This window comes from Schistocerca cancellata, chromosome 12 (assembly GCF_023864275.1).
Source record: "Schistocerca cancellata isolate TAMUIC-IGC-003103 chromosome 12, iqSchCanc2.1, whole genome shotgun sequence".
NCBI classification, from domain to species: Eukaryota; Metazoa; Arthropoda; class Insecta; order Orthoptera; family Acrididae; genus Schistocerca; species Schistocerca cancellata.
The window spans coordinates 122796539-122822557 of record NC_064637.1 but is presented as its reverse complement, the minus strand read 5'-3'; the positions used below and the strand labels follow the sequence as shown (position 1 = coordinate 122822557).

At 44.9% G+C, this 26019-nt stretch overlaps 1 protein-coding gene across 1 annotated transcript in view; it reads right to left on the bottom strand.

Annotated features, from left to right (window-relative positions):
* Positions 1-26019, bottom strand: part of LOC126109392 (chaoptin) — a 331789-nt gene that overhangs the window by 16550 nt on the left and 289220 nt on the right. Inside the window, exons 17-18 of the mRNA XM_049914419.1 lie at positions 17830-18065; positions 6930-7186 (exon numbers count right to left, since the gene is read on the bottom strand). Coding sequence (XP_049770376.1) covers positions 6934-7186; positions 17830-18065 — 489 coding nt within the window. The 3' untranslated portion in view covers positions 6930-6933. The remainder of the gene's footprint in view (positions 1-6929; positions 7187-17829; positions 18066-26019) is intronic.

Sequence of the window (26019 nt, the reverse complement as noted above, 5' to 3'; positions counted from 1 at the left end):
CAGATGGTTAAGGATCGAACATCACGCGACTACGACTTACAGTCCTGTGTTAGTATAATAATAAAGTTATAGTCAGTGGATGTGTCAAGACGGACTGCTATGAAGGGAGTTCAAGGCAGTTCATCAGCATTGTCTTTTTCCTAAATGTCAAAGAAATCCCGGTAACTAAATGACGTCCTGAACAGTTTCCAGCCTCGGGCTGGGTCTGTCTGGAACTTAAGGCGAGCCATCGAGTCCTGCTTTCCCACCATCTTTCTGTGTTTACTCTTGTCCAGTACACGAATCGTTTTTCAACACACTCCACCACATCTTTCAGCCAGCTACCCCTTGGTCTTCCCCTTGGTTATTTCCTTCCCATCTTCATTTCATTTACTTTCTTGGGATCCTCCTTGTTTTCTATTCTCTTTAAGCGCCCAAGCCATCTAAGCCTTGAAGTTTCTATCCTGATCTGCAAGAGTTGCTCTTTCACTATCCCCCTTACCCTTTCATTCCTCATCCTGTCTCTCTTTGTTACTCCTATCCTTCTTCTGAGGAATTTCATTTCACGCGTCTGTAATCTGCTTAAATCTCTTCTATTCATTACCCGTGTTTCAGATGGATAGATCGGTATTAGGATGTAGTGTCTTCTATATATTACGTTTGTGCTTTTCTGAGGGACATCTTTGTTCAAAACCAGGTTCGCACCTCCTTTTCTTGAACATATTTAAGTAAATATTTATTACAAAATTAACGAAGCTGACAATGTTTCGCAATTGCTAAATATGTGTGGAAATTGGATATATGTCATAAGCTCCCTCTCCCCCCCTCTCTCTCTATTCCTCTCCTCCTAGTCTCTCCCCTTGTTCATCTCTTCCTCCTCCCCCATCATCCTCCGCCCGCTCCTTGTACATCTCTCACCCCACATTCTCTCTATCTATTCGTCTTCCCTCATCTCTCTCGCCGTATCCTCCTTCTCCTTCTTTATACTCCGTGAATCGTTGGTGTCTGTGAGTGTAATGTATTTGTGTAAGTGATGTGTGATGCAGTCGAGAAAGAATTTACCTTAAAAGTTGGCTTTAAACCCCGTTCTTCAATAATACTTACCCTAAGTGGTGTCATTTGGAAGGAACTGTCGCACTTTTGTATATTCTACAAGAAATGCGCTTCGATCGACGTTCTTGGCCAGAAAGCAATGATGCCGGTGGCTTAGGTGGTTGTGCCAGTTGTGATAATTTGACCTCTCCGATCGCGCAACATAATCCTGGCGGTTCGTGTAGAAACCCCAAAGCACTGCAATGTTGATATACATTGTTGATGTTCCGAAGTCGACCAATACATCCGCAGCGTGATCGACTGTTGTATTGTGTCTTAACGCCAAACGTTCAGTTCGAATTGTCAGGTTTGGCCGTCTGTTTTGCTGACGTTCCGAATTATTTTATGCATAAGCTTCAACTGAGCGAGTCAAACTAGTCTGTGTCAGTTTTCCGGAGTCGCAATGGATCGCACGTGAGAAAGTCTTCTTCGATTTGCCTCGAAACGCTGTCTACGCTCTTCGTCAGTCTCACTGAATCGGCCATCATGTAATTGGCCTGCGTTGCGCGTACGCCGAACCATATTCGACGCCTCATTTGCGGTACTCTTTCCAAATAAATAAACCGTAAGCTGCAATCAACTGAATGTTTGCAACACACCAAATTACGACGAACTGACATCAATTCGATCTTTGCAACACACCAAGGATATGACCACCACCGATAACACACTGAAATGCTGCTTTCTATTTTATTTATTTATTTCGCAATGAAAGCGCGCGACAACATAACTGTCAAAATGAACGTAGCATTTTTTAATTTTTTTGTAATAATAATGTCGTGGGACGAGGGCCGCCCGTCGGGTAGACCGTTCGTCTGGTGCAAGTCTTTCGATTTGACGCCACTTCGGCAACTTGCGCGTCGATGGCGATGAAATGATGATGATTAGGACAACACAACACCCAGTCCCTGAGCGGAGAAAATGTCCGACCCAGCCGGAAATCGAACCCGGGCCCTTAGGATTCACATTCCGTCGCGCTGACCACTCAGCTACCGGGGGCGGACTATTTTTTTTATGAAAACGTGTAATAGCAGAACTGTCAAACTGAACGTAACTTTTTTTGTTATGAAAACAAGCGACAGCAGAACTGTCAAATTGAACGTCACTGGTCTTTTGTTACGAAAACATGTGATATCTGATAGCAGAACAGTCCAACGGACCGTCACATATCTTTTGTAAGTAGGCTGTTCATGTTTTCTTATTGGCAACGTTACGTAGCGCTCTGTATGAAAATCACTGGCTGTGCTGTGTGCAGTCTGTGGCTAGTTTGCATTGTTGTCTGCCATTGTAGTGTTGGGCAGCGGCAGCTGGATGTGAACAGCGCGTAGCGTTGCGCAGTTAGAGGTGAGCCGCCAGCAGTGGTGGATGTGGGGAGAGAGATGGCGGTGTTTTGTAATTTGTCATGAACTGCTATATATATTATGACTATTAAGGTAAATACATTGTTTGTTCTCTATTAATATCTTTCATTTGCTAACTATCCCTATCAGTAGTTAGTGCCTTCCGTAGTTTGAATCTTTTATTTAGCTGGCAGTAGTAGCGCTCGCTGTATTGCAGTAGTTCGAGTAATGAAGATTTTTGTGAGGTAAGTGATTTCTGAAAGGTATAGGTTAAAGTTAGTCAGGGCCATTGTTTTGTAGGGATTATTGAAAGTCAGATTGCGTTGCGCTAAAAATATTGCGTGTCAGTTTAAGCACAGTCGTGTATAAATTTTTCTAAGGGGACGTTTCATACTTTCATTGACGTTTTCATACAAAAATACCGTTCAAATTTCGGACTTTTCTGGTGGATTTTCCAAAAATTTTATTTCATACAAATCTTGTTCTGACAATTACGAAAAAAGAAAACATTCCAATCGTTCGAGACATTCTCAAGTGATGATCTTCCATGCATTCGGTAATTTATTTTTATTTTTTATAGACGATAAAAGATTTATTCCAAACTACTCAGTTTTATACGTAAAGTAAAGTGGATCACTGCTGTCAGCTGTCACGGGATATTACGCGGAATCAGTGACGGCGTTTGAATATGTGTACCGGACCGGGATTCGAACCCTGAACTTCCTACTTATTAGTACGTGCGTTAACAACTGCGCCATCTGGGACACAGCATTATCGCAACTGCGCGGACACCCCTCATGTCCGATCCACATTCTCATCGAGTGCCACCTATCTACAATCCCTGTCCAATTCACTCGCGTTAACTCAGAGATCCCCATAGCAGGTAGAATGTATTTGTGCATTCGCACTAAAGAAGGTGGATCCACTGGTCGACGCAAAACCGCAGCTGTGAAACGTTATATACGTTCCGCGTAATGTACTGATGCTGCTGACAGCAACGACTCACTTTACGTATTTAACGTTTCACAGCCGTGGGTTCTGCGAGGTGTCTGTTCTTTCGGACTTGTACGAAATAACAGACAACACACATTCATATTACTCAATTTTACCACTACAATGTAGTACCAATAAAATCAAACTGAATTTAGTTTGATACAGTATTCAATGAGAAATCGTGGTTGTTTAGAACGTAATGCATTACAATCAGACACACATTGTCGATAAATTCAAATTTTAATACTATGTACTCGATGATCGCAAAATTCGTTTTAGACCATGGCTAAATTGTGCGATTGAAATATATGGACTGAGGCAGCCAGATTTCTGCCAAAAGTGGGTTTAGGTCGTACTTTTTTTCAACGTTTTTCAAGCGAATCTCCCACTTAGAACCCAGTGTGATCTGCAGCCTGTCTGTTAAGCCCTCACCCCCCCGTCCCCCGACCCCCACTCAATAAAATAGTGCTGTACTGGTGAGGTCCATGTCCCCAGTTAACATCACAGTCTAATATATATACAGTCGCGACACTCTCTGGTATGGAAGTTGTTACCGTTTGACAGCCGGAGCGACACTAACGCTCCAAGCGGCGAGAAAGCGGACAGTCACATGCGCCTTAAGGATAAGCTTGTTTTTAATATTTTCTAGTTAATTAACGAAATGGATGTTCTATTCTTGCCTTCCATGCGTTAGTAAATTACTGAGAGACATGAATTACAGTGAAGTAAATTTAAAAACAGCCGAATCGCTCTGATTCAATGACGTAAGCTACAACTTGTTCATGAACAAATACTTTCGGATGTGTATATACTTGCAGCTTATTCTACTGAAAGCAAGACAATATAAAGACATATTTCATGTGTGACAAGCATATATTTCTATTGTTACCTGTTATTATCATAGCCACTTCCATTGACACTTAAAAATACAAGGGTAATCCCAAAAGTAAGATCTCCTATTTTTTTATGAGTACACAGACCTGTTATTTCTACAGCTTGAACATTTAGCTATTTTTCGACATAATGACCATTTCTGTCGATGCATTTTTGTAGACGCTGTGGCAGTTTTTATATGCCCATGCAATACCAGATCGCCGCCGCCATGTTGTTCGTCATGAATTTCGGTCTGACTCAACTACAATCTCTCTACACCACTTACGAACATTTTTGACATCCATGCACGACTCACCATACACTTCCGTCAATTGGCGATGGATTTCAATCGGCGCAGTGCCCTTTGCGTTCAAAAACCGAGTAACTGCGCTCAAATTCGCACTTGGCGGTAACATCCAACGGAAGCTCCATTCTCAACGGCTACCAAGGCAAGACGGAGAGCCTCAGCGCGGCGGGCGCATGTTTACACACAGCGCATGAAGCACTCTTCATAACAGTGTGACCAACTGCCACACAAACAGAGTTCCGTACTTATAAAAAAAATAGGAGACCTTACTTTTGGGATTACCCTCGTTTTTTATGGAGTCTAGCAATTCGCCCATTCATATATTCGTGTAAATGTAATTACTTTTGCTTCGGATGTGTTGAAGATTCTTGCCGTTTTGTGGCTCAGATTTAGCAATTGTAGAACTGGTTTCTTTTGTGCTGGGGAACAGTTTTACTGCTTTTGACGAATTATTATCACGTCTGTGTAGTTTTTCCTTAAGCTACAGTTGTGTGGCTTGTTTCGTATGTTAAATAACATACGATATAGATTTCCTACATTCCACATTCACTGATTTGGCTGAAAATATGCTGAACAAAACTGCTTTACTGGACAGATATACGACGTCTTTCTGCAAAAGGTTGGGTCTTCCAGTATTACTAGATTTTCTTCTGTTATTAAAGGAAAACTACATCATTCCGCAAACGTCTGTACGTTGCAAGAGAATCGTAAATAAACTATCCTGAAAGGTACCGTTTCGTCTCTGCCACGGTCCTTAGGAAACTAAATAATGACAAATGTGGCGTTGCGTTTTAGTTATTGTCGGTTTTTATGGCTCTACATACACTCCCTATTTTAAAAGAGAGGTAGCCAGCACAGATACTTGGCGGGAATACGCCAAGAGCTGACAAAGACTTCATGCGGCGGTAACAACTCGGACTCACTGTGGGGCGGAGTTGCTGCTTGAGTTAAAGCTTCTGTCAGTTCTAGGGACCAGTACAGAGCAACTTCTGTAGAATACCTCACTTATCCAGCTGTCCTCCTAAGAACTGACCCCTCACGAGTTCCGGCTGTTAGGACGCACGCCTGGGCAGGTACTTAGTAGGAACTTGATTTATACCACGATACCGACAAGGTAACATGTAAATCAAAATAAAAGTTAGTATTCACAGTCATACAGTATCGCAGGGGCGGGCAAACGTTGCACGCGGCTCATGAGCACACAGCGCTGCACGTGTGCTGCTCGCGTGTAATCGTCGACAGGGGCAGTGGCGACAGCCAGCAGGTTGCGGCAGTGTAGTACCAGGCTAAGATGCGGACGTTGAAGCGAAGCGACCACTACGTAGTGAACGTTGTATTTCAATAACCGGAAAATGCAGAGTGAATCGAGGAAACGGAGAATTGGAGATTTGCTATCTTTTAAAAAGGAATGGGAGAATCATTTTTTTCTCTGTGCAAAAACGTGAAAATTGGAAATGTATAATATGTGACAGTATTCTGGCTGGTCAGCGGAAGTTTATTATTGAACGCCATTATAATAAATTTCAGTATGTTGCCGTTCTTGGTGCAATAAAAGAGGAATTTCTCAAGCGGTTTGGCGATATATCTTACTTATCACAAGGTTTTGAATAGTTCTCGAGACAATCTGCTGTTTCTGTAGATGATATTCATCCCAGTTTGCAAATGGAATTAATAGATCTACAGCGTAATTCTCGTCTGAGAGACAAGTTCCTTTTGGCAAGACGTGTAATAGATTTTTATCACGACTTTCCACAGCAAGAGTTTCCTCGTCTCCATCGTGAAGCCATGAAGATAATGTCAATGTTTCGCTCGACATACGTTTGTGAGAGATTTTTTTCTGTTATGAAAGTCTCGGTTAAGAGCAAACATCAGTAATGAAAATTTACGTAACTGTTTGCGTTTGTCTGTATGTAGAAATTTTGTTGCAGACATTAAACGTATTGTAAACTCCACCTGTGATAATTAAATAAAACATATCGTAGGTAATAGGTACTCTTTCAAACCACGATTACTTTCAAGCACTCCTACTAATCTTATTCCTTCATTCAATAAAGCAGGCCAGGGAACAAGATGCATTACAAAGGAAGAAGCGTTGAGACGGTATGGTGGGGAGGGGAGAGAAGCGGGTGGCCAGCTTGCCCCTGTGTGCGCGCAGAACACCTGTTAACTGCACACGTGCACGTGCACCGCACACGTGCGGAATTCCTGCCCGCCCCTGCAGTATCGTATTCAGAAGTGTCGCTTGCTGGCCGCTTGGGGCGCCGCTGTCGCTGTGGGTAACAAAAACGAGGCGGAGTGCGGCGACTGTGACGTCAGATTGCGGGCACCCGCAGTCGCATACTCACCGTTTCAGCCGAGCAGGCTGGCCATCACGGCGACCACGACGGCAGCCACGACAGCTGGGGCCCGAGGGGCGTTGGGAGCGGCGGACCCCCAGCCGCACTCGATGTCCGTCTTGAGGACGTCCGCCAGGGACACGTTGCCGCGGTTGGCGCACGTCGCCGTCCTCACGTCATCCGACGTGCCGTAGCAGTCGGTCTCCTGCGAAGCCTTGTCCTCGCACAGGTACTGGTGTCTCTTGCGTTGCCACACTTCCACCCATCTGCAACAGAACGAATAACCTTGCACAAACTCCGTCTCTTCCGGGAGTTTACATACTACCGAGGCGTGCAACCTGATGAACGTTCATATACAGTGAAGCGCCAAAGAAACTGGTGTAGGCATGCGTATTCAATTATAGAGATGAGTAAGCAGGCAGAATACAGTGCTGCGGTCCGCTACGCCTATACAGGGTGAGTCATAAATGAGGAAAAATACGTCGTGCAAATTGTCACACACTGAGCTACAAACATAAATTCGTTTTCCGCATGTTCATATGTCAATAAATGACAATGCAATTGAATAGTAAAAATCTGGAAATATAGACTTCTGGGAGTTACTGTGCGCCGACATTGGCCAAGGGGACAGATCGGCAACGGGGCACAACACACGAGTGTTGCAGGTAGTCTAGCCGCTCACGAGAAGGCGAGGCATGCGGCGCCAAGCGACAGTCTGCGTGACACCGCGAGCTATGGCAGCGCCCACATCTCTCTCGTGCCGGTTACGCTGGCCAGTATTATGTATCGTGGCTATTTGGCATATGGAAAGGAACGTGAGGAGGGGCTGTACTACTTACATGCATGTTTTATAATTTGCTTTTTGTGTCCCAGACTTAGTTTTAAGAAACGAGTACATAGAGAACACAAAACACAACTACACAGGTATGTGGTCCGCCCCGGTAGCTGAGTGGTCAGTTGTATTCTGCGCTGAAGGGTGTTGACATAGACAACTTCTCCTTCATAAATCACAGATATCAGATGGCTCCATAAAAAGAAATCAGTGGATTTAGGTCTGGCGATCTTGCTGGCCATGCTACAGAGCCTCCACGACCGATCCATTTCGAAGGGAAGGCATTCTCCAGGTGGCGTCGCACTGTGCCACTGAAGTGAGCTGTCAATCCTAAGGGCGCGGGTTCGATTCCCGGCTGGGTCGGAGATTTTCTCCGCTCAGGGACTGGGTGTTGTGTTGTCCTAATCATCATTTCATCCCCATCGACGCGCAGGTCGCCGAAGTGGCGTCAAATCGAAAGACCTGCACCAGGCGAACGGTCTACCCGACGGAAGGCCCTAGCCACACGACATTTCCATTTATTACAGGTATGTGGCAGTCAATACAAACGAATACAATACAGCTGCACAAATCGAAACTAACATAGAAACACACGACCAGAAGCTGCAGTGGCGGTTTGTAAGTACTGTTGGAAATGATGGCCACAATGTGTGTGGCAAAGCTGAAATCTTCGCAGGAAGGATTGCCGAAAACGATCCAAGATGTCTGTATCTCTTTGCGTAGTATCACAGGCATGTTGTATTCTGTGCTGAAGGGTGTTGACATCGACAACCTCTCCTTCATAAATCACACATTTCAGATGGCCCCACAAAAAGAAATCAGTGGATTTAAGTCTGGCGATCTTGCTGGCCATGCTACAGGGCCTCCACAACCGATCCATTTCGAAGGGAAGGCATTCTCCAGGTGGCGTCGCACTGTGCCACTGAAGTGAGCGGGGGCATCATCGTGCCTCTCATACGAGAGGCCAAACTAACGTCTTCCGAAAATTCCGGTAGTGTAGCATCCAGGAAACTCAGATACCACTCTCCTGTAACCCTTTGTGGTAGCACATGTGGCCCTATGAGATGGGATCGATAATACCACACCAGATATTGACACCACGCCATTGTTGGTGTTGTGTCTAGACAAGACAGTCTAGACACAAGGCGAGGAAGCCGAAAGGGCACGCACTTGATTCACGCAGGCTTGCTGAGGTCTGAAACAGGATACGTAATGAATGCTATAAAGAAAAGTACGTAGCTGCTGGAATACTTAACTTTAATCCATCATTTGTATACAGCATTCTTGATGATACAAGTGAGACTCTCTCTAGAAATGGTTAATGGCGCCTTGCTAGGTCGTAGTCATGGACTTAGCTGAAGGCTATTCTAACTATCTCTCGGCAAATGAGAGAAAGGCTTCGTCAGTGTAGTCGCTAGCAAAGTCGTCGTACAACTGGGGCGAGTGCTCGTGCGTCTCTCTAGACCTGCCGTGTGGTGGCGCTCGGTCTGCGATCGCTGACAGTGGCGACACGCGGGTCCGACATGTACTAATGGACCGCGGCCGATTTAAAGCTACCACCTAGCAAGTGTGGTGTCTGGCGGTGACACCACAGTTGGTACCCTCGTATCACTGTGCTGTGTGGGTTTTCTTCCGCCCACTCGTGCGAATTCACTATACCCTCCTTCGTGAAATAGGCTTCGTCGATGAACAGTATTGTTCGTGATAAATGCCGGTTGTGGGTCTGACGCCGTAGGATAAAGTTGTAGTAGTCCAGCCTCCTCTGGTAGTTATCCGGCAATAATGCCTGTACCTTCTGCATGCGAAAGGGATGGTAATGATTTCTATGGAGTACTCGTATAACAGTAGACTGTGACATTCCGACCGCAGTGACGACGGACCTGGTGCATATTGTTCGGTCCTCCGCAACAGTTTGTAATACTTTTTCTTCGTCATCCGTATTGTACGCCGACGGTCGGCATCGACCACTAAATCCTGGAGGTGTTACACATGCACCCGTACTCCCTAGGGGCCTGTCCACGTTTTTGCGGATGGAAGGCGCCGGCTAGGAAACCTCTCGTGATACAGTTGCTTGCAACGTCAGCTCTTCCATCTCCAAGCCCGTAGGTGAGGTGGATGTAGGCGTATTCCTCGTTTGTGAAACTCGCCATGGTACTGTAGTAACACTGTGAAGCGGCCGTTAGAAGCTGTCGACAAGGCGAGTATCGGGCAGATTGAGCAACGCAGAGGTGTTGTAAACACGTCATGCACGCGCCCGTGGACCACTAATTCCGCTCAGAGGACACACATTCCCTAACATGGGACTGTACACTCCGTTACCGCCGGAAACGTGTGATTCACAAGTTCTGATACAATTTCACATACATTATGATGGGATTTGTTCTTCCTCGCATCTTTCAAACGCTGGCAGATACACATCAGCTCATTGGTGTGTCGTGTGTTGTATCTATGGGTGAATGACGTGTCGTGATCGTGAGGCTCGTCGGTATCTCGTTCATTGGTTAACAGGTGTTTTTGTTTTACCTACACAGTACACCGAAGAGAACTAAATTAACAACGGTGCGTCACATGTTACGCATAGGAGCATGCATTCTTCGACATATTTTTCCTTATTTATGATTCATCCTGTATAAGACAATACGGCGCAGTTGTTAGAGCCGTTACTGCTGCTCCAATGGGAGGTTACCAAGATTTAAGTTTGAACGTGGTGTTATAGTCGGCGCACGAGCGATGGGACACAGCATCTCCGAGGTAGCGATGAAGTGGGGATTTTCCCGTACGATCATTTCATGAGTGTACCGTGAATTTCAGGAATCCGGTAAAACATCAAATCTCCCACATCGTTGCGTCCAGAAAAAGATCCTGCAAGAACGAGACCAACGACGACTGAAGACAATCTTTCAACCCCAACTGCTGGGCCATTCAACGAATCATCATCCAGAGCTTTCCGAGCCGAAGGCCCACTTGTGTACCCTTCATGACTGCACGACACAAAGCTTTACGCCTTGCCTGGGCCCGTCACCATCGACATTGGACTGTTGATGCCTGGAAACATGTTGTCTGGTCGGACGAGTCTAGTTTCAAATTGTATCGAGCGAATTTACTCTTACGAATACGGAGACAACCTCATGAATCCATGGCCCCTGTGTGTCAGCAGGGGACTGTTCAAGCTCGTGGGGGCTCTGTAATGGTGTCGGGCGTGTGCAGATGGAGTGATACAGGACTCGTGATACATCTAGATACGACTCTGACAGGTGACACGTACGTAAACATCCCGTCTGATCACCTGCATCCATTCATTTTCATTGTGCATTTCGACGTACTTGGGTAATTTCAGCATGACAATGTGACACCCTACACATCCAGAATTGCTACAGAGTGGCTCCAAGAACACTCTTCGGAGTTTAAACACTTCCGTTGGCCATCAAACTCCCCATACATGAACATTATTGAGCTTATCTAGAATTCCTTACAAAGTGCAGTTTACAAGATAACTGCATCCCCTCGCACTCTTACGGATTTATAGACAGCCCTGAAGGATCCATGGTGTCAGTTGCCTCCCGCATTACTTGAGACATTAGTCGAGTCCATGTCACGTCGTGCTGCGGCATTTCTCCGTGCTCGCGGGGGCTCTACACGATATTAGACACGTTTATCAGTTTCATTGCCTCTGCAGCGTACCAATTCATTACGTCAAGATCCTCTGACTTCTGCAAACTTTCACATTATACAGATTTCAATATACGAGGCACGTCCAGAAACAGGTGTATAAGCCCCGGAACGATCGGGAAATCAAGGAAAAATTGTGAATATTTTCATCCGGGAGAAACCAGGGAACTTTTTAGAAATCCAGGAGTTTGTTTCAGTACTCAGTAATTTTGCCTGGTAAGAACTGATATTCTAACAAATAATTTTAGTTTAGCCTGTTACTGCAAAATAATACTGCAGCAATAAAACATAGACGAGAAGGTAACTTTAGTGGCAAGTGCGTGCACAAGCATGTGTCGACAGTAAAATCTATCATAGGTTTTAATACGAAGACAATACTTCGCAACAACAAACTGCTTTCGATGAGCGTGACGTTGCAGCTGTTTCATTTCCATCAGGTCGCTATACTGTATGTATATTAATTCAAACCAATAACTTTTCCTATTTGTGTGTTCGCGATGTTGAACAGTAATGTTGCTAGGATGACTACATCATGTGTCCTACGCTCTGAAAATCTGCTGTCATTGGCTAGCGAGATCACGTGACGTACGCTATGACTGCTTGGCGGAAGTGCATCGCGCAGCGCAATCTCCATTTCAGTAATTCGGAAGCTTCCATGCTGTATTTGGTGGAATTGTATTTATACTTACGTAATACGAAAATATGCAGTTTACATGTTGCTGCACACTGGACTGGCATTCAGGAGAACAACAGTTCAACCCTGCATCCGGCTATCCTGATTTAGGTTTTCCACGATTTCCCTAAATCGCTTCTGGCAAATGCCGCGATGGTTCCTTCGCAAGGACATGGCCAGCTTTCTTCCCCATCCTTCACTAATTTGGTGGGACCGATGATCTCGGTGTTTCGTCCCCTCCCACAAATCACTCAATCAACCATGTTGCTGCGCAACAAAGATCTTTCCAAAACACTTTGTTTTTTGCTGCGTTTTGTTTCCGAAGGTGCCAGGAAGTGCTACGCCGGTGTATAAATTGTTTATCATTGAAAGGACTGATAAGTTTTACAGCTCCGAGGGAACGTACGTTGCAGAAGACGGAAAAAGATGTACTTTCACCATGGAAAATTTGTATTTTCAGCGGGAAAAAGTATATTTTCTTCCGGGAATAAGCGCATTTTCTTCCGGGAATGTTTTAACCGGGAATACAGGAAAAATTCGGGAATTTTTTCATCTTTTTCGCATATACATCCTGAGAAAGTAAGTAGGCTACTGTGACCATAACGGATTGTTTCTTTTTTTGAGAAGTGGGACACCGGGATACAGAGTGACCTCCTGACCAGAGCGAGCATCGCAGGAACACGGCAGTATGTAAACTCACGCTGTACCGTCGAGTTCAGTGAACGGTGTAGGCAAAGAATGCCGCGCAACGAGGAACTAATAACACCTACCGAAAATTGAAATGTTTTCGTTAAAACGATTTACAGAGAAGATGTTATGAAAAGAACGAATGTGAAACTTCCTGGCAGATTAAAACTGTGTGCCCGACCGAGACTCGAACTCGGGACCTTTGCCTTTCGCGGGCAAGTGCTCTACCATCTGAGCTACCGAAGCACGACTCACGCCCGGTACTCACAGCTTTACTTCTGCCAGTACTTCGTCTCCTACCTTCCAAACATTACAGAAGCAAGTTTCGCAGGAGAGCTTCTGTAAAGTTTACCCGACTACAATGGTATTTTTAGAGAAAATATTTTTTTCTTCTAAAAATACTCTGTCCTGTTTGTTGTACGAGTATGTGCTGAAAAGTAATGTCTCCGAAGTTTTTTCCTGTTATCAATATCGGTTGAGGTATTACGTATCATGCGTATTACTCAGTCGACTTTCCCACTTTGCTGAAACAAGTTGCAACCTTCTGCCGCTAGACGGCTCCGATTTGTAGCGTGGGAGATGGCGGTGTGTAGCGCCTAAGTCGGTGCCTAAGGAACAGCGCGCTCTAATACATTTCGCAGAAAGCGTGCTGCCTATTGAAATCCATAGAAGAACGGAAGCTGTGCGCGGTGATGACTGTAGTGACATCAGTAACGTGTGATGTTGGGTTGTTCGTGCTCACAATGAAGGAAACGTGAACTACAATAGCTCAGTGGCATATCGTTGAGATTGTGTTCATTGCACGACTGCGCTACAGAAAACCGTGTGCGCGGTGGCTGCTTGGAATGTTCACTCCGGACATGAACCAGCATATTGGAGATTCGTCAACTTCTTTTGCGACTTGAGCGTGAGGCTGCTGGATTCCTTTACAGCATTCTGACAGGTGACGAAAGTTAGGTTCACCATTTTGACCCCGAAAACACGAGAGCATCAGTGCAGTTCTGCCAGAAAGGATTACCAACGCCAAAGTAGTTCAAAACCATGCCATCAGCAGGTGAAGTCATGCTCACGGTGTTCTCGGATGCTCAGTGTGAGGTGCATTTGTAATTCGTCCCTAAAGGCAGCAACATAAACAGTGCAATGTACTGCGAGACCCTCAGAAAACCGAAAGCACGAATTCGAAGAGTTCGTCCACACGTGGAACATCCTATCCTTCAGCACGACAACGCCGCACCACAGACGAACGCTGCGACATGCGCAACAATCCGATGCCCCCCGGTTCACAGCCATCGATCACACTCCACACAGTCCCGAATTGGCCCCGTCCCATTCACAACTGTTTTCAAAATTTAAAGAACAACTCCCAGGACTGCATTTTGCTAGTGCTGGAGTGGTGCAAGCAAAGGTGACGTTGTGCCTCCGTCAACAATCAAATATTCTACAGTGACGGTATCAGCAAATTGGTCTGTCGTTGGGAGAAATCTGTTCATCATCAGGGTGGCTATGTTGAGAAATAAATATGTACACATGAAGAATAATAATGTAGAATAAGGTTTGTTTTATTTAAAAAGCTTTATGAGTTGTTGCATAAATTCGGAGGTATTACTTACCAGCACGCCTTCATACATTGTTAGTTGTCACACGGCTTTATAAGAAACATTGCTACTTCCCAAGTAGTTTACAGAACTTTTAAATCCCTGAATTTACATATTCACATAATTTGTAGAGTCATTAGTGAGCTATATTTTTAATTTTCTTTTGATTTGGTAGGGATCCCAAACGTCTTGCTTTGTGTTAGGCAAAAACATGCTGAAAATCTTCCCACCAGAGGACATAACTCCATCCTATACTCTAGGAGGGTAAAAGCACTCCGTCTTCAGGCCACAAGTGGCCCATTGCGACCATCCGACCGCCGTGTCATCCTCCGAGGAGGATCTGGATACGAGGGGCATTGGGTCAGCACACTGCTCTCCCGGTCGTTATGATGGTTTTCTTTGACCGGAGCCGTTACTATTCGGTCGAGTAGCTCCTCAATTGGCATCACGAGGCTGAGTGCACCCCGAAAAATGGCAACAGCGCATGGCGGCCTGGATGGTCATCCATCCAAGTGCCGGCCACACCCGACAGCGCTTAACTTCGGTGATCTCACGGGAACTGGTGTATCCACTGCGGCAAGGCCGTTGCCCATACCCTACGAGGGTAAAGGCAACATAAAAATGATATTTACGTTTTACATTGTGACTGTGTAAATCACGGCTCACCTAAGACTGGTTTTTATGATCAGCTACAAAATACATTTACGAAGAAATGGATTGGAAAGTTAGTGTACGAATTAAAAGAGCCTTAAATCGTTTCTGCAAGATGTACGGTCATCTAAGTTAGAAAATACTCTTACTGCTCGCATCTGTTGAACAAGCACTTTACTTACTTCAAATGAGAATACGCGAAATAAACTACCACTCTTGTCTTTTGGTCAACACATTGACAGTTGCTTCAAAGAGCGGGTAATTTCCAAGAATGATTGCCTATCGAAGTCGCGGGGTCCAAACGATATATATCGAACGTGCGCTCGTAAATCGATCATGCAACTCTGGTGGCGGCGTTACGAGTATGTTTACGGCGGTCACTACAGCAATGACAAAAGAAGAACGTTACAAAAATACTGTTAATTGCAAAGGAGACGACTTACCTTAGTCGTCGTCGGTGTTGGCGTCATGTTAAAGTCGATTACGGTCGTCTGAATGGATAATTTGGAAGAGTCGAACCGTGTATTCTTCCCGATACTCGTTCATTTTCCGCACTGTCCGCAGAGAAATTGTAACGGTATTTCAGCATCAAACTGTTCTTACGAAGTTTTACCCACTTCGCACCACCACAGTCTACACAGTCCCTTCCTCCCTCGTCCGGCAGTACTCCAGATTTGCGACAAAAAGTCAAACAATTTTCTACGCTGGATAATCATGGAATTAGTATTTTCCATTTGAGAGAATCCACCGATGAAACATCAGGAACACCAGACATTCCACTTACTAACGACATAAATCGCCTGGGTTTCCCTAGCAACTCACAAATAATTCGCGGAGGTATGTAATTTAGAACTACTATGGGAACAATGGGAAACAGATAAAAATGAGGATCACAAATAATTGATCTCAACGCCCGCCACCGGAATTGCATGACCGATTTACGATCGCTCGTTCGATATATACCGTTTGGACCCAGCGACTCCGATAGGCAGTCATTCTTGGAAATAACCGAAGAGTGTAACACGCTGAATTGAGTTGAACTGAGAGTACGACCGTCAATATGTTTACAGCTGAATTGAGTGTACGACCTTCAATACGTTTACTTCTGTTCATCTACATTTATACTCCGCAAGCCACCCAACGGTGTGTGGCGGAGGGCACTTTACGTGCCACTGTCATTACCTCCCTTTCCTGTTCCAGTCGCGTATGGTTCGGATCTGAAAGCGTTGCTAACAGATCATTACTGTTGGTCTGAAAGAACATAACCACTGAGTTGACAAAAGTCGTGGGACTACTCCCAAGGAGGTAGGATGAAGGCCTGGGAGAGGCCACACACCGACAGTTAGACTAAGTGATAAAATACCCCAGTATTGGTTAAAAACAGTCTTGGTTGCAATTTCAGTTTTTCTATTTTTCAACGACGCGTTTCGCCCTATTTAGGCATCTTCAGGTTATCTTTTCTAGATGGACGCGAGAGGCACCAAATCCGCTGCTGTGAACGGGAACACGTTGTGCAGATCTTGGTGCCTCTCACGTCCATCTAGAAAAGATAACCTGAAGATGCCTAAATAGGGCGAAACGCGTCGTCGAAAAATAAAAAACTAAAATTGCAACCAAGACTGTTTTTAAACAATACTGTTAAGCACTGGTTTGCTGTATGCCACATATGGATTGGAAGAATTTCTATAAAATACACCGTCTGGAATAAAACTTAAAACTAGATAAACCGTCGAAGCACTGTCAAGTAACACCAGAAGTAGTGCCTCAGGGCGGCTGGATTTGGACAGTCCAACAAGATGTTGACCGCCGTCAAGCGTGAACTACAGCGACACCGAGTTGGGTTAAGGGGACATAAGAGCTTCCCGTGAGTCAGCCAAGTATGGCCGATGCGGAGCCGGAAAAAGGATAAAACTTAAGTGTGCATTCGGTTGGCGGTCTTGGATTTGAATATGGGAAAATGGGTGCTACAGAGAAATATGATGAAAATGCTTTGAACTTTACGACACCTAAGCATTATGATATTACGGATGAGTTTAATTTCTTTGCGAATAAATATGCTTCTGTAATTATTAATAAAATAGTAACATATGTGTATAGGATTAATGTTAGAGTAGAGAGACTAACACTTGATGACAGGGCAAATAAGAAAATATTTGAGGATCAAGGTGCATTGGAGAAAGTAAGGCTTGCTTGTAGTAATAAGTTGGGTCCGTTTAGTTTAAGGCCTGAACGTTCTTCAGGCGTTCCTTGGCGGAAATACAGTAGACGTAGTCGTTTTAAATTTGTTACGTATTCTAAGCCTGAGACAAGTGCTGATATAACTAAAGTAAAGTCATGGACTGATCTGGAGAATCAATGTAAATGTAAGAACAAATTGTTTCAAGGTGTCAATCCATTTTATTTGGGATTGGAGATAGCTGGAGATGAGCCTGCTAAGAATGATGTTATTCAGAGTGAAGTAAAATATGTAACATTTGTAGTGAGGAACAGAGTGTATATGACGTTTTGTAAACGAAAAGGTACGGTTACATTTCAAATAAAGATTATTGTTTACAGCTAATGTCTGCGTTGGAATTTTTTTATGGAAACTGGGACCATATCAGAAACTATCCTGACGACCTGCGCCTGGCCTTCCTGGTTCCTACTTCACAGCAACGAATCGACGATTTAGCTTTAACATTTTATGGAAACAAAATTAATTATTCAGCTGCTGTAATTGTTTTAGAAGAATTGTGGTACTACAAACCTAATTTGCCATAAATAGGGGCGTTGGAAGGAGAACGACGGCAGTCGGCAACTCACCCCAGCTGGCAGTTGCAGTCCCACAGGTTGTGCGCCAGCCGCAGGTCGTTGAGGAACATCTTGCGCGGCACGCCGGGGAACTCGGCGCGGTTCGGGTTGGAGAGCGAGCGCAGCGAGTTGTTGCGCACGTCCAGCGTCAGGTTGCGCACCCAGGTGGCGCGCTGGAACAGGGCCGCCTGCAGCGCCGACACGCTCGTGTTGTGCAGCCCGAAGTGCAGCCGCGGGCTGCGCACGCCCTGCGGAAGGAAGCACACCGTGCCGTACAGCTCTTTGTATCGGGTACTGCACTAAAGGCTGCCAAGACACAGGGTATCGTATAAGTCACTAAACCCTAAACGCTCAGACGTGAGGGAATCAGATCGGTACCAAACGTTGTATACCGACAGAGTGTCAACCAAAACTCCCCTGTAGTTTGTGCTATGTGCTGTCGTCCAGAAAAACGTGGTGTGAACTGTAAGAAACCGTGCAATATACACTCCTGGAAATTGAAATAAGAACACCGTGAATTCATTGTCCCAGGAAGGGGAAACTTTATTGACACATTCCTGGGGTCAGATACATCACATGAGCACACTGACAGAACCACAGGCACATAGACACAGGCAACAGAGCATGCACAATGTCGGCACTAGTACAGTGTATATCCACCTTTCGCAGCAATGCAGGCTGCTATTCTCCCATGGAGACGATCGTAGAGATGCTGGATGTAGTCCTGTGGAACGGCTTGCCATGCCATTTTCACCTGGCGCCTCAGTTGGACCAGCGTTCGTGCTGGACGTGCAGACCGCGTCAGACGACGCTTCATCCAGTCCAAAACATGCTCAATGGGGGACAGATCCGGATATCTTGTTTGCCAGGGTAGTTGACTTACACCTTCTAGAGCACGTTGGGTGGCATGGGATACATGCGGACGTGCATTGTCCTGTTGGAACAGCAAGTTCCCTTGCCGGTCTAGGAATGGTAGAACGATGGGTTCGATGACGGTTTGGATGTACCGTGCACTATTCAGTGTCCCCTCGACGATCACCAGTGGTGTACGGCCAGTGTAGGAGATCGCTCCCCACACCATGATGCCGGGTGTTGGCCCTGTGTGCCTCGGTCGTATGCAGTCCTGATTGTGGCGCTCACCTGCACGGCGCCAAACACGCATACGACCATCATTGGCACCAAGGCAGAAGCGACTCTCATCGCTGAAGACGACACGTCTCCATTCGTCCCTCCATTCACGCCTGTCGCGACACAACTGGAGACGGGCTGCACGATTTTGGGGCGTGAGCGGAAGACGGCCTAACGGTGTGTGGGACCGTAGTCCAACTTCATGGAGACGGTTGTGAATGGTCCTCGCCGATACCCCAGGAGCAACAGTGTCCCTAATTTGCTGGGAAGTGGCGGTACGGTCCCCTACGGCACTGCGTAGGATCCTACGGTCTTGGCGTGCATCCGTGCGTCGCTGCGGTCCGGTCTCAGGTCGACGGGCACGTGCACCTTCCGCCGACCACTGGCGACAACATCGATGTACTGTGGAGACCTCACGCCCCACGTGTTGAGCAATTCGGCGGTACGTCCACCCGGCCTCCCGCATGCCCACTATACGCCCTCGCTCAAAGTCCGTCAACTGCACATACGGTTCACGTCCACGCTGTCGCGGCATGCTACCAGTGTTAAAGACTGCGATGGAGCTCCGTATGCCACGGCAAACTGGCTGACACTGAAGGCGGCGGTGCACAAATGCTGCGCAGCTAGCGCCATTCGACGGCCAACACCGCGGTTCCTGGTGTGTCCGCTGTGCCGTGCGTGTGATCATTGCTTGTACAGCCCTCTCGCAGTGTCCGGAGCAAGTATGGTGGGTCTGACACACCGGTGTCAATGTGTTCTTTTTTCCATTTCCAGGAGTGTAATTCATTGTATCACGTAATATACTAAAGGTTACCAAGATATAGGGTATCATGTAAGTCACTAACACAAACGTTCAGGTGTCAGAGTCAGATCGGTACCAAACGATGTAGCAGGGTTTCCCAGGAAGTAATCCACCGCATTTCTTTTCTTCAACAATTCTCTATTGTACATAATGAGAATTACACACAAGAAAGATTGGTGTCAGAGTCAGATCGGTACCAAAGGATGTACGAGGGTTGCCTAGGACGTAATCCACCGCATTTCTTTTCTTCAACAATTCTTTATTGTACACAATGAGAATTACACACAAGAAAGATTGGTGTCAGAGTCATGTCGGTACCAAACGATGTACGAGGGTTGCCTAGGAAGTAATCCACCGCATTTCATTTCTTCAACGATTCTTTATTGTACTTAATGAGAATTACACACAAGAAAGATTGGTGTTTTATCTACACACCCTATTTTTCCACATAATCTCCATCCTGTTCCATGGCCTTCCTCGGTACCAGTTCTTGTCCTCGTGGCAGAACCAGTGCTTCACTGTGTGAATCACCTTCTCAAAATGTCTTCCACAAATGGCGTCCTTTAACGGCCCAAACAAGTGGAAGTCCGAGGGGGCTGGGTCAGGGCCATAGTGTGGATAGAGTAAAACTGTGCAACCCTGTTTCGCCATGTGTTCATCAGTCGTCAGATTTGTGTGAGTCCAAGCGTTATCGTGTTGCAGCAAAACATCTTCTGGGCTGCCGTGGCACTGAAGTCGCCGTAAGAGCGTATTGAGTTTTGTTAATGTGTTGACATATGCTTCTGAATTAATGCCTCTTGGCATCACGTCAATGAGAATCACACCTTCACAGTCCCAGAACACGGTGATCACGACCTCACCGGCGAAACCAGTTGCTTTGAATTTTTTTTTCTGTGGGGAGAAGGAATGATGCCATTCCAACGACTCTCGTTTTGTTTCGGGCTTAAAACGCTGAACCCAGGTATCATCACCTGTCATAATCTGAGACAAGAAAGCTTCCACTCCCGCCCCCCCTCCCCCCCCCCCTCAGCTTCAAAACGTTGCAAGAAATCAAGACAAATGCACACACTTTTGAATATCAAAGAGTACGCATAATTGCATCCACACTTCCTTTGCTGACTGACAGGTGCAGCGCCAACTGCCGAGTCGTGATTTGTCTGCCATCGCGAATGACATCAGCTCGCTGCAACATGTCAGGTGTAACAGCCGCGGATGGTCTCCCCAACCGCTGCAAATCGTGGAGCTCCGCCTAACCGCCTTCTGATGACCTCACCCTCCGTGCCCAGCGACTAACTGTACAGGGTTATTACAAATGATTGAAGCGATTTCACAGCTCTACAATAACTTTATTATTTGAGATATTTTCAAAATGCTGTGCACAAACATACAAAAACTCAAAAAGTTTTTTTAGGCATTCACAAATGTTCGATATGTGCCGCTTTAGTAATTCGGCAGACATCAAGCCGATAATCAAGTTCCTCCCACACTCGGCACAGCTTGTCCCCATCAATGAGTTCGAAAGCATCGTTGATGCTAGCTCGCAGTTCTGGCACGTTTCTTGGTAGAGGAGGTTTAAACACTGAATCTTTCACATAACCCCACAGAAAGAAATCGCATGGGGCTAAGTCGGGAGAGCCTGGAGGCCAAGACATGAATTGCTGATCATGATCTCCACCACGACCGATCCATCGGTTTTCCAATCTCCTGTTTAAGAAATGCCGAACATCATGATGGAAGTGCTGTGGAGCACCATCCTGTTGAAAGATGAAGTCGGCGCTGTCGGTCTCCAGTTGTGGCATGAGCCAATTTTCCGCGAGTTACGCGTGAAACTTGCCCGCACGCGTTCAACCGCTTCTTCGCTCACTGCAGGCCGACCCGTTGATTTCCCCTTACAGAGGCATCCAGAAGCTTTAAACTGCGCATACCATCGTCGAATGGAGTTAGCAGTTGGTGGATCTTTGTTGAACTTCGTCCTGAAGTGTCGTTGCACTGTTATGACTGACTGATGTGAGTGCATTTCAAGCACGACATACGCTTTCTCGCCTCCTGTCGCCATTTTGTCTCACTGCGCTCTCGAGCGCTCTGACTGCAGAAACCTGAAGTGCAGCTTCAGCCGAACAAAACTTTATGAGTTTTTCTACGTATCTGTAGTGTGTCGTGACCATATATCAATGAATGGAGCTACAGTGAATTTATGAAATCGCTTCAATCATTTGTAATAGCCCTGTACTTCTGTCGACGGCAGATGCTCCATACACTTTTCACAAGCGTTTGTGAATATTTCCCACAGTTTCTTTCTCTGCAGTGAGAAGTTCAATGACGGCACGTTGCTTGTAACGTACATCACCCACAGACACCATTTTGAAACTGTCCTGCAGCTACACCATCTGTCGAAAGTGATGGAAACTTGGCGCGCTCAATCAGGAGATTTCAAATAATACATTCGTAACGTTTCGCATTCGTAATGTTGTTTTCGGCTGAGAAAAATATGCAGTGTATCACTTTTTCGGCAACCCTCGTATATCGACAGAGTATCAAGCAAAACTGCCGTATAGTTTGTGCTATGTGCTGTTGTCCAGAAGAACGTGGTATAAACGGTAAGCAGCTGTGTAAGATAATTCACTGTATCAAGTAGTATACCAAAGGTCGCCAAGATATAGGGTATCGTATAGGTCACTAACACGCAAAGGTTCAAATGTCACAGTCAGTTCGGTACGAAACGTTGTATATCGACAGAGCATCAACCAAAACTCCCGTGTAGTTTGTGCTATGTGCTGTTGCCCAGGAGAAGGTGGTGTAAACGGTAAGCAACGAGTTACACCTGGGCTACGGAGCACCAGAAAACCGTGACTGCGAGCGTCTGTCGCGTATAGCTCTCGTGGGAAAGTGGGTAGAGTTTTTGTACTGTAACATGTGTGAAACTCTTACATGGGACAGCATGTTTCTGACATGTAAAAGGAGTGTTCGGAGTTTGTGTGTGTGTGTGAAATCATATGGGACTTAACTGCTAAGGTCGTCAGTCCCTAAGCTTACACACTACTTAACCTAAATTATCCTAAGGACAAACACACACACCCATGCCCGAGGGAGGACTCGAACCTCCGCCGGGACCAGCCGCACAGTCCATGACTGCAGCGCCTTAGACCGCTCGGCGTTCGGAGTTTGTAGCAATGTTTGATTAGCAGTCGGCTTTCGCTTCGTTTATTTGAAAGTGTGAAACGTATATACTACATCTTTAATTTCACAGAATACAGACAAACAATCGGAACAAAAGAATAAACAAACAATTGCATCACACGTGTGGAAGTATTAATAGTAGCAATAATAATTGTTCATCTTCTTATGATTACCACACTTTTTACTATTATCACTATAAATATTATTGTTATTATTACCACTATTAATACTTCTGTACTTGTAACGCAGTGATATCTTTATCCTTCTGATCGCGTTTATTCTGCGAAACTACAAATGTACTCTATAGGTTTGCTACTTTCCAGATAAACGAAGCGAAAGCGGACTGCCAGTAAAACATTGCTATAAACTCCGAAAAGTCCTTTTACATTTCAGGAACTTTTTGTCTCCTGTAACAGTTCCACACGTACTACAGTACAGCGACTGACATGACCAGATCTGGACCTCGGAACCCTTGGTACGGTACGGCAATCTAACGCTATGCAACCTACGTCAAGAGGGTTCTGCACGACAGGAGTTACTAGTTACTAAACGTTTAGGCACGTGCTTCTGGACGACAGCACAAACAATATCGGAGTTTTGGTTGATGCTCTGTCGCTATACAATGTTTGGCCCCGATCCGAATCACTGACATCTGAAGGTTGGTGTAAGTTTTACAGAAGCTCAAAATTTAGCGTGAACTTCAATGCGAGATGCTTCTAATAGTTTTCACAATGAAACTCTGTCTCGTAACCTCTTAAAAAACCGAAGAGATTCTGGTCGCATCTAAAGTACAGCAGCGGCAAGACGCAGTCAATACCTTCACTGCACGATTACAATGGTGATGTGACGGTTTTCTGAATATCCTTGCTCCATACTTAGCAATCAGTACAAGCACTAGCTCGTAGAGAGATCCATACCCAAAGACTGGAATGTTGCACGAGTCACACCAACACCCAAGAAAGGAAATATGGTTAATCCGCTGAATTACAGACTCATATCATTAACATAGATTTGCAGTAGGATTTTGGGACATATAATGCGTTCGAACATTATGAATTATCTCGAAGAAAACGATTTATCGACAAATAGCCAATCACTTTTATTGGGAGAATTTTGGGAAAGTATAGCTGATCTGTAAAGTCGACGTCTTATAGAACGCTAGTGCGGTCCATTCTCGAATACTGCTCGTGTGTTTGAAATCCCCGTCAAGTCAGATCAAAGGAAGACGCACTGTTGGCAACTTCCTATTTGACTTTGTGGTAAAGCGGAAGAGAGGTAGGGGTACTAAGTTCCTGGTCACCAGTCCTTGTGCCAATGTCCTGGATCCAATTCCGAACTTCTCTGTAGTGTTTTGTCAAGTGTGGGCGTGCGACACTATTGATGGTGATCTGTCCTTCGGATCAAGACATTAACTTCACCAATATTCTTACACTCATGGCTGGTGTACTTGCCACATTTATCACACCTTATTTTTGATACTTTCAGATTGAACTGATTTTCACTTTCTAATGCATATTTTCTTACGAATCTTACAGCCTCTGATTTGTGTCTTAACAGACAGCTCACACAAAAATGAGTGAAATTATCTAATATTGTCATGTCCATTAAATATTGGTGTCTCTATCTTTCCACAGAGATTAGTGTGTATTATTTCAGGTATTTTGCTCTTCCTTGTCTCACAGCGGAAAATGACTTTGTCGTTTGCTTAGCTCTCACACAAGTTTCACACAATTTTTCTGCTGAACATAAACTAATAGGAACTCCATTTCACATTCTCTTGATCTTTGGTGCCTGGCTGACCTAGCTTCTTCTGCCATTCCTGTTTTTGTTACTGTGTTAGTAGTGACTGCAGTCGTGATTTAATGTTCACTTCATATAATCCATTTTTGGTTTTGTGTCCTTTCAAAATGAGTATTTTAGCTTTATAGATCTGAACAGAATGTTTAGTAAACACAGCTATACAATCATTTTCAGTGATAGCATTCACAGACATCAGTTTTCTACTCAGTTAAATAACATACATAATATCTTTGTGATGCAGTTATCACATACAAAGTTGCATGTTGCTATTTCCATTGACCTGCCTTGTTACATAACTTTCACAACACTGTCATAGTCTTTCACATTTGTTAACTTGTCCACCTCACTGTCATAGTCTTTCACATTTGTTAACTTGTCCACCTCATTACTAAGTCCTGTACATGCACCATCACCAACCATGACTGTATCTTGTTTCTCATTGGCTTCTTGTGAAATCTTTTCTTTGTTACATTCATCTGCAATAAATGCACTGTCCTTATTGATGTCTTGATTATTGTTTCCTTGTGTGACTAGATATTCTTCAACCCCTTCAAAAGCAAAAAAGGGTATTATTGTGTTGTCTTTGTTCTTAAAATAACAATTTTCTTCTTTGTGGTTTGTCCTTTTGGTTGAAGGACTTGAATGATATCAGTTTTGTTTCTTGAATTTCGTTTTTATTTTAAAAGTAGCACTCTTCTTCTTGATGATTTTTTTTTTTTTTTTTTGCATATAAATCAGTTTCATCCTTCTTAGGCTTCTTGCACTCTCTTGCAAAATGTTCATGTGCACCACAATTCTTACAAATTAGATATTCTCTTTTATTTTTGTTATAATGGAGATCAAAAGCAGTACTCTCTTCTTACTTTTTAGTCACTCCTCTTCTCTTACAAACCTTGCAATTATCAAACAATGGAAAACCCAGGATGGAATGTAACAATACCAGAGAAGAAAAGTTGCTACTCACCATATAGCAGAGATGCTGAGTCACGATAGGCACAACAAAAAGATTCACACAATTAAAGCTTTTTCAGCAGTACACACACACACACACACACACTCACACACACACACACACACACACACACACACACACACACATATATATATATATATATATATATATATATATATATATATATATATATATATATATATATATAAACGCAACTTGCACACACGTCTGCAGTCTCAGAGAGCTGAGACCACACTGCGAACAGCAGCACCAGAGCATGATGGGAGTGGCGACTGTGTGGGGGTAAGGAGGAGGCTGGGGTGGGGAGGGGGAGGGATAGTGT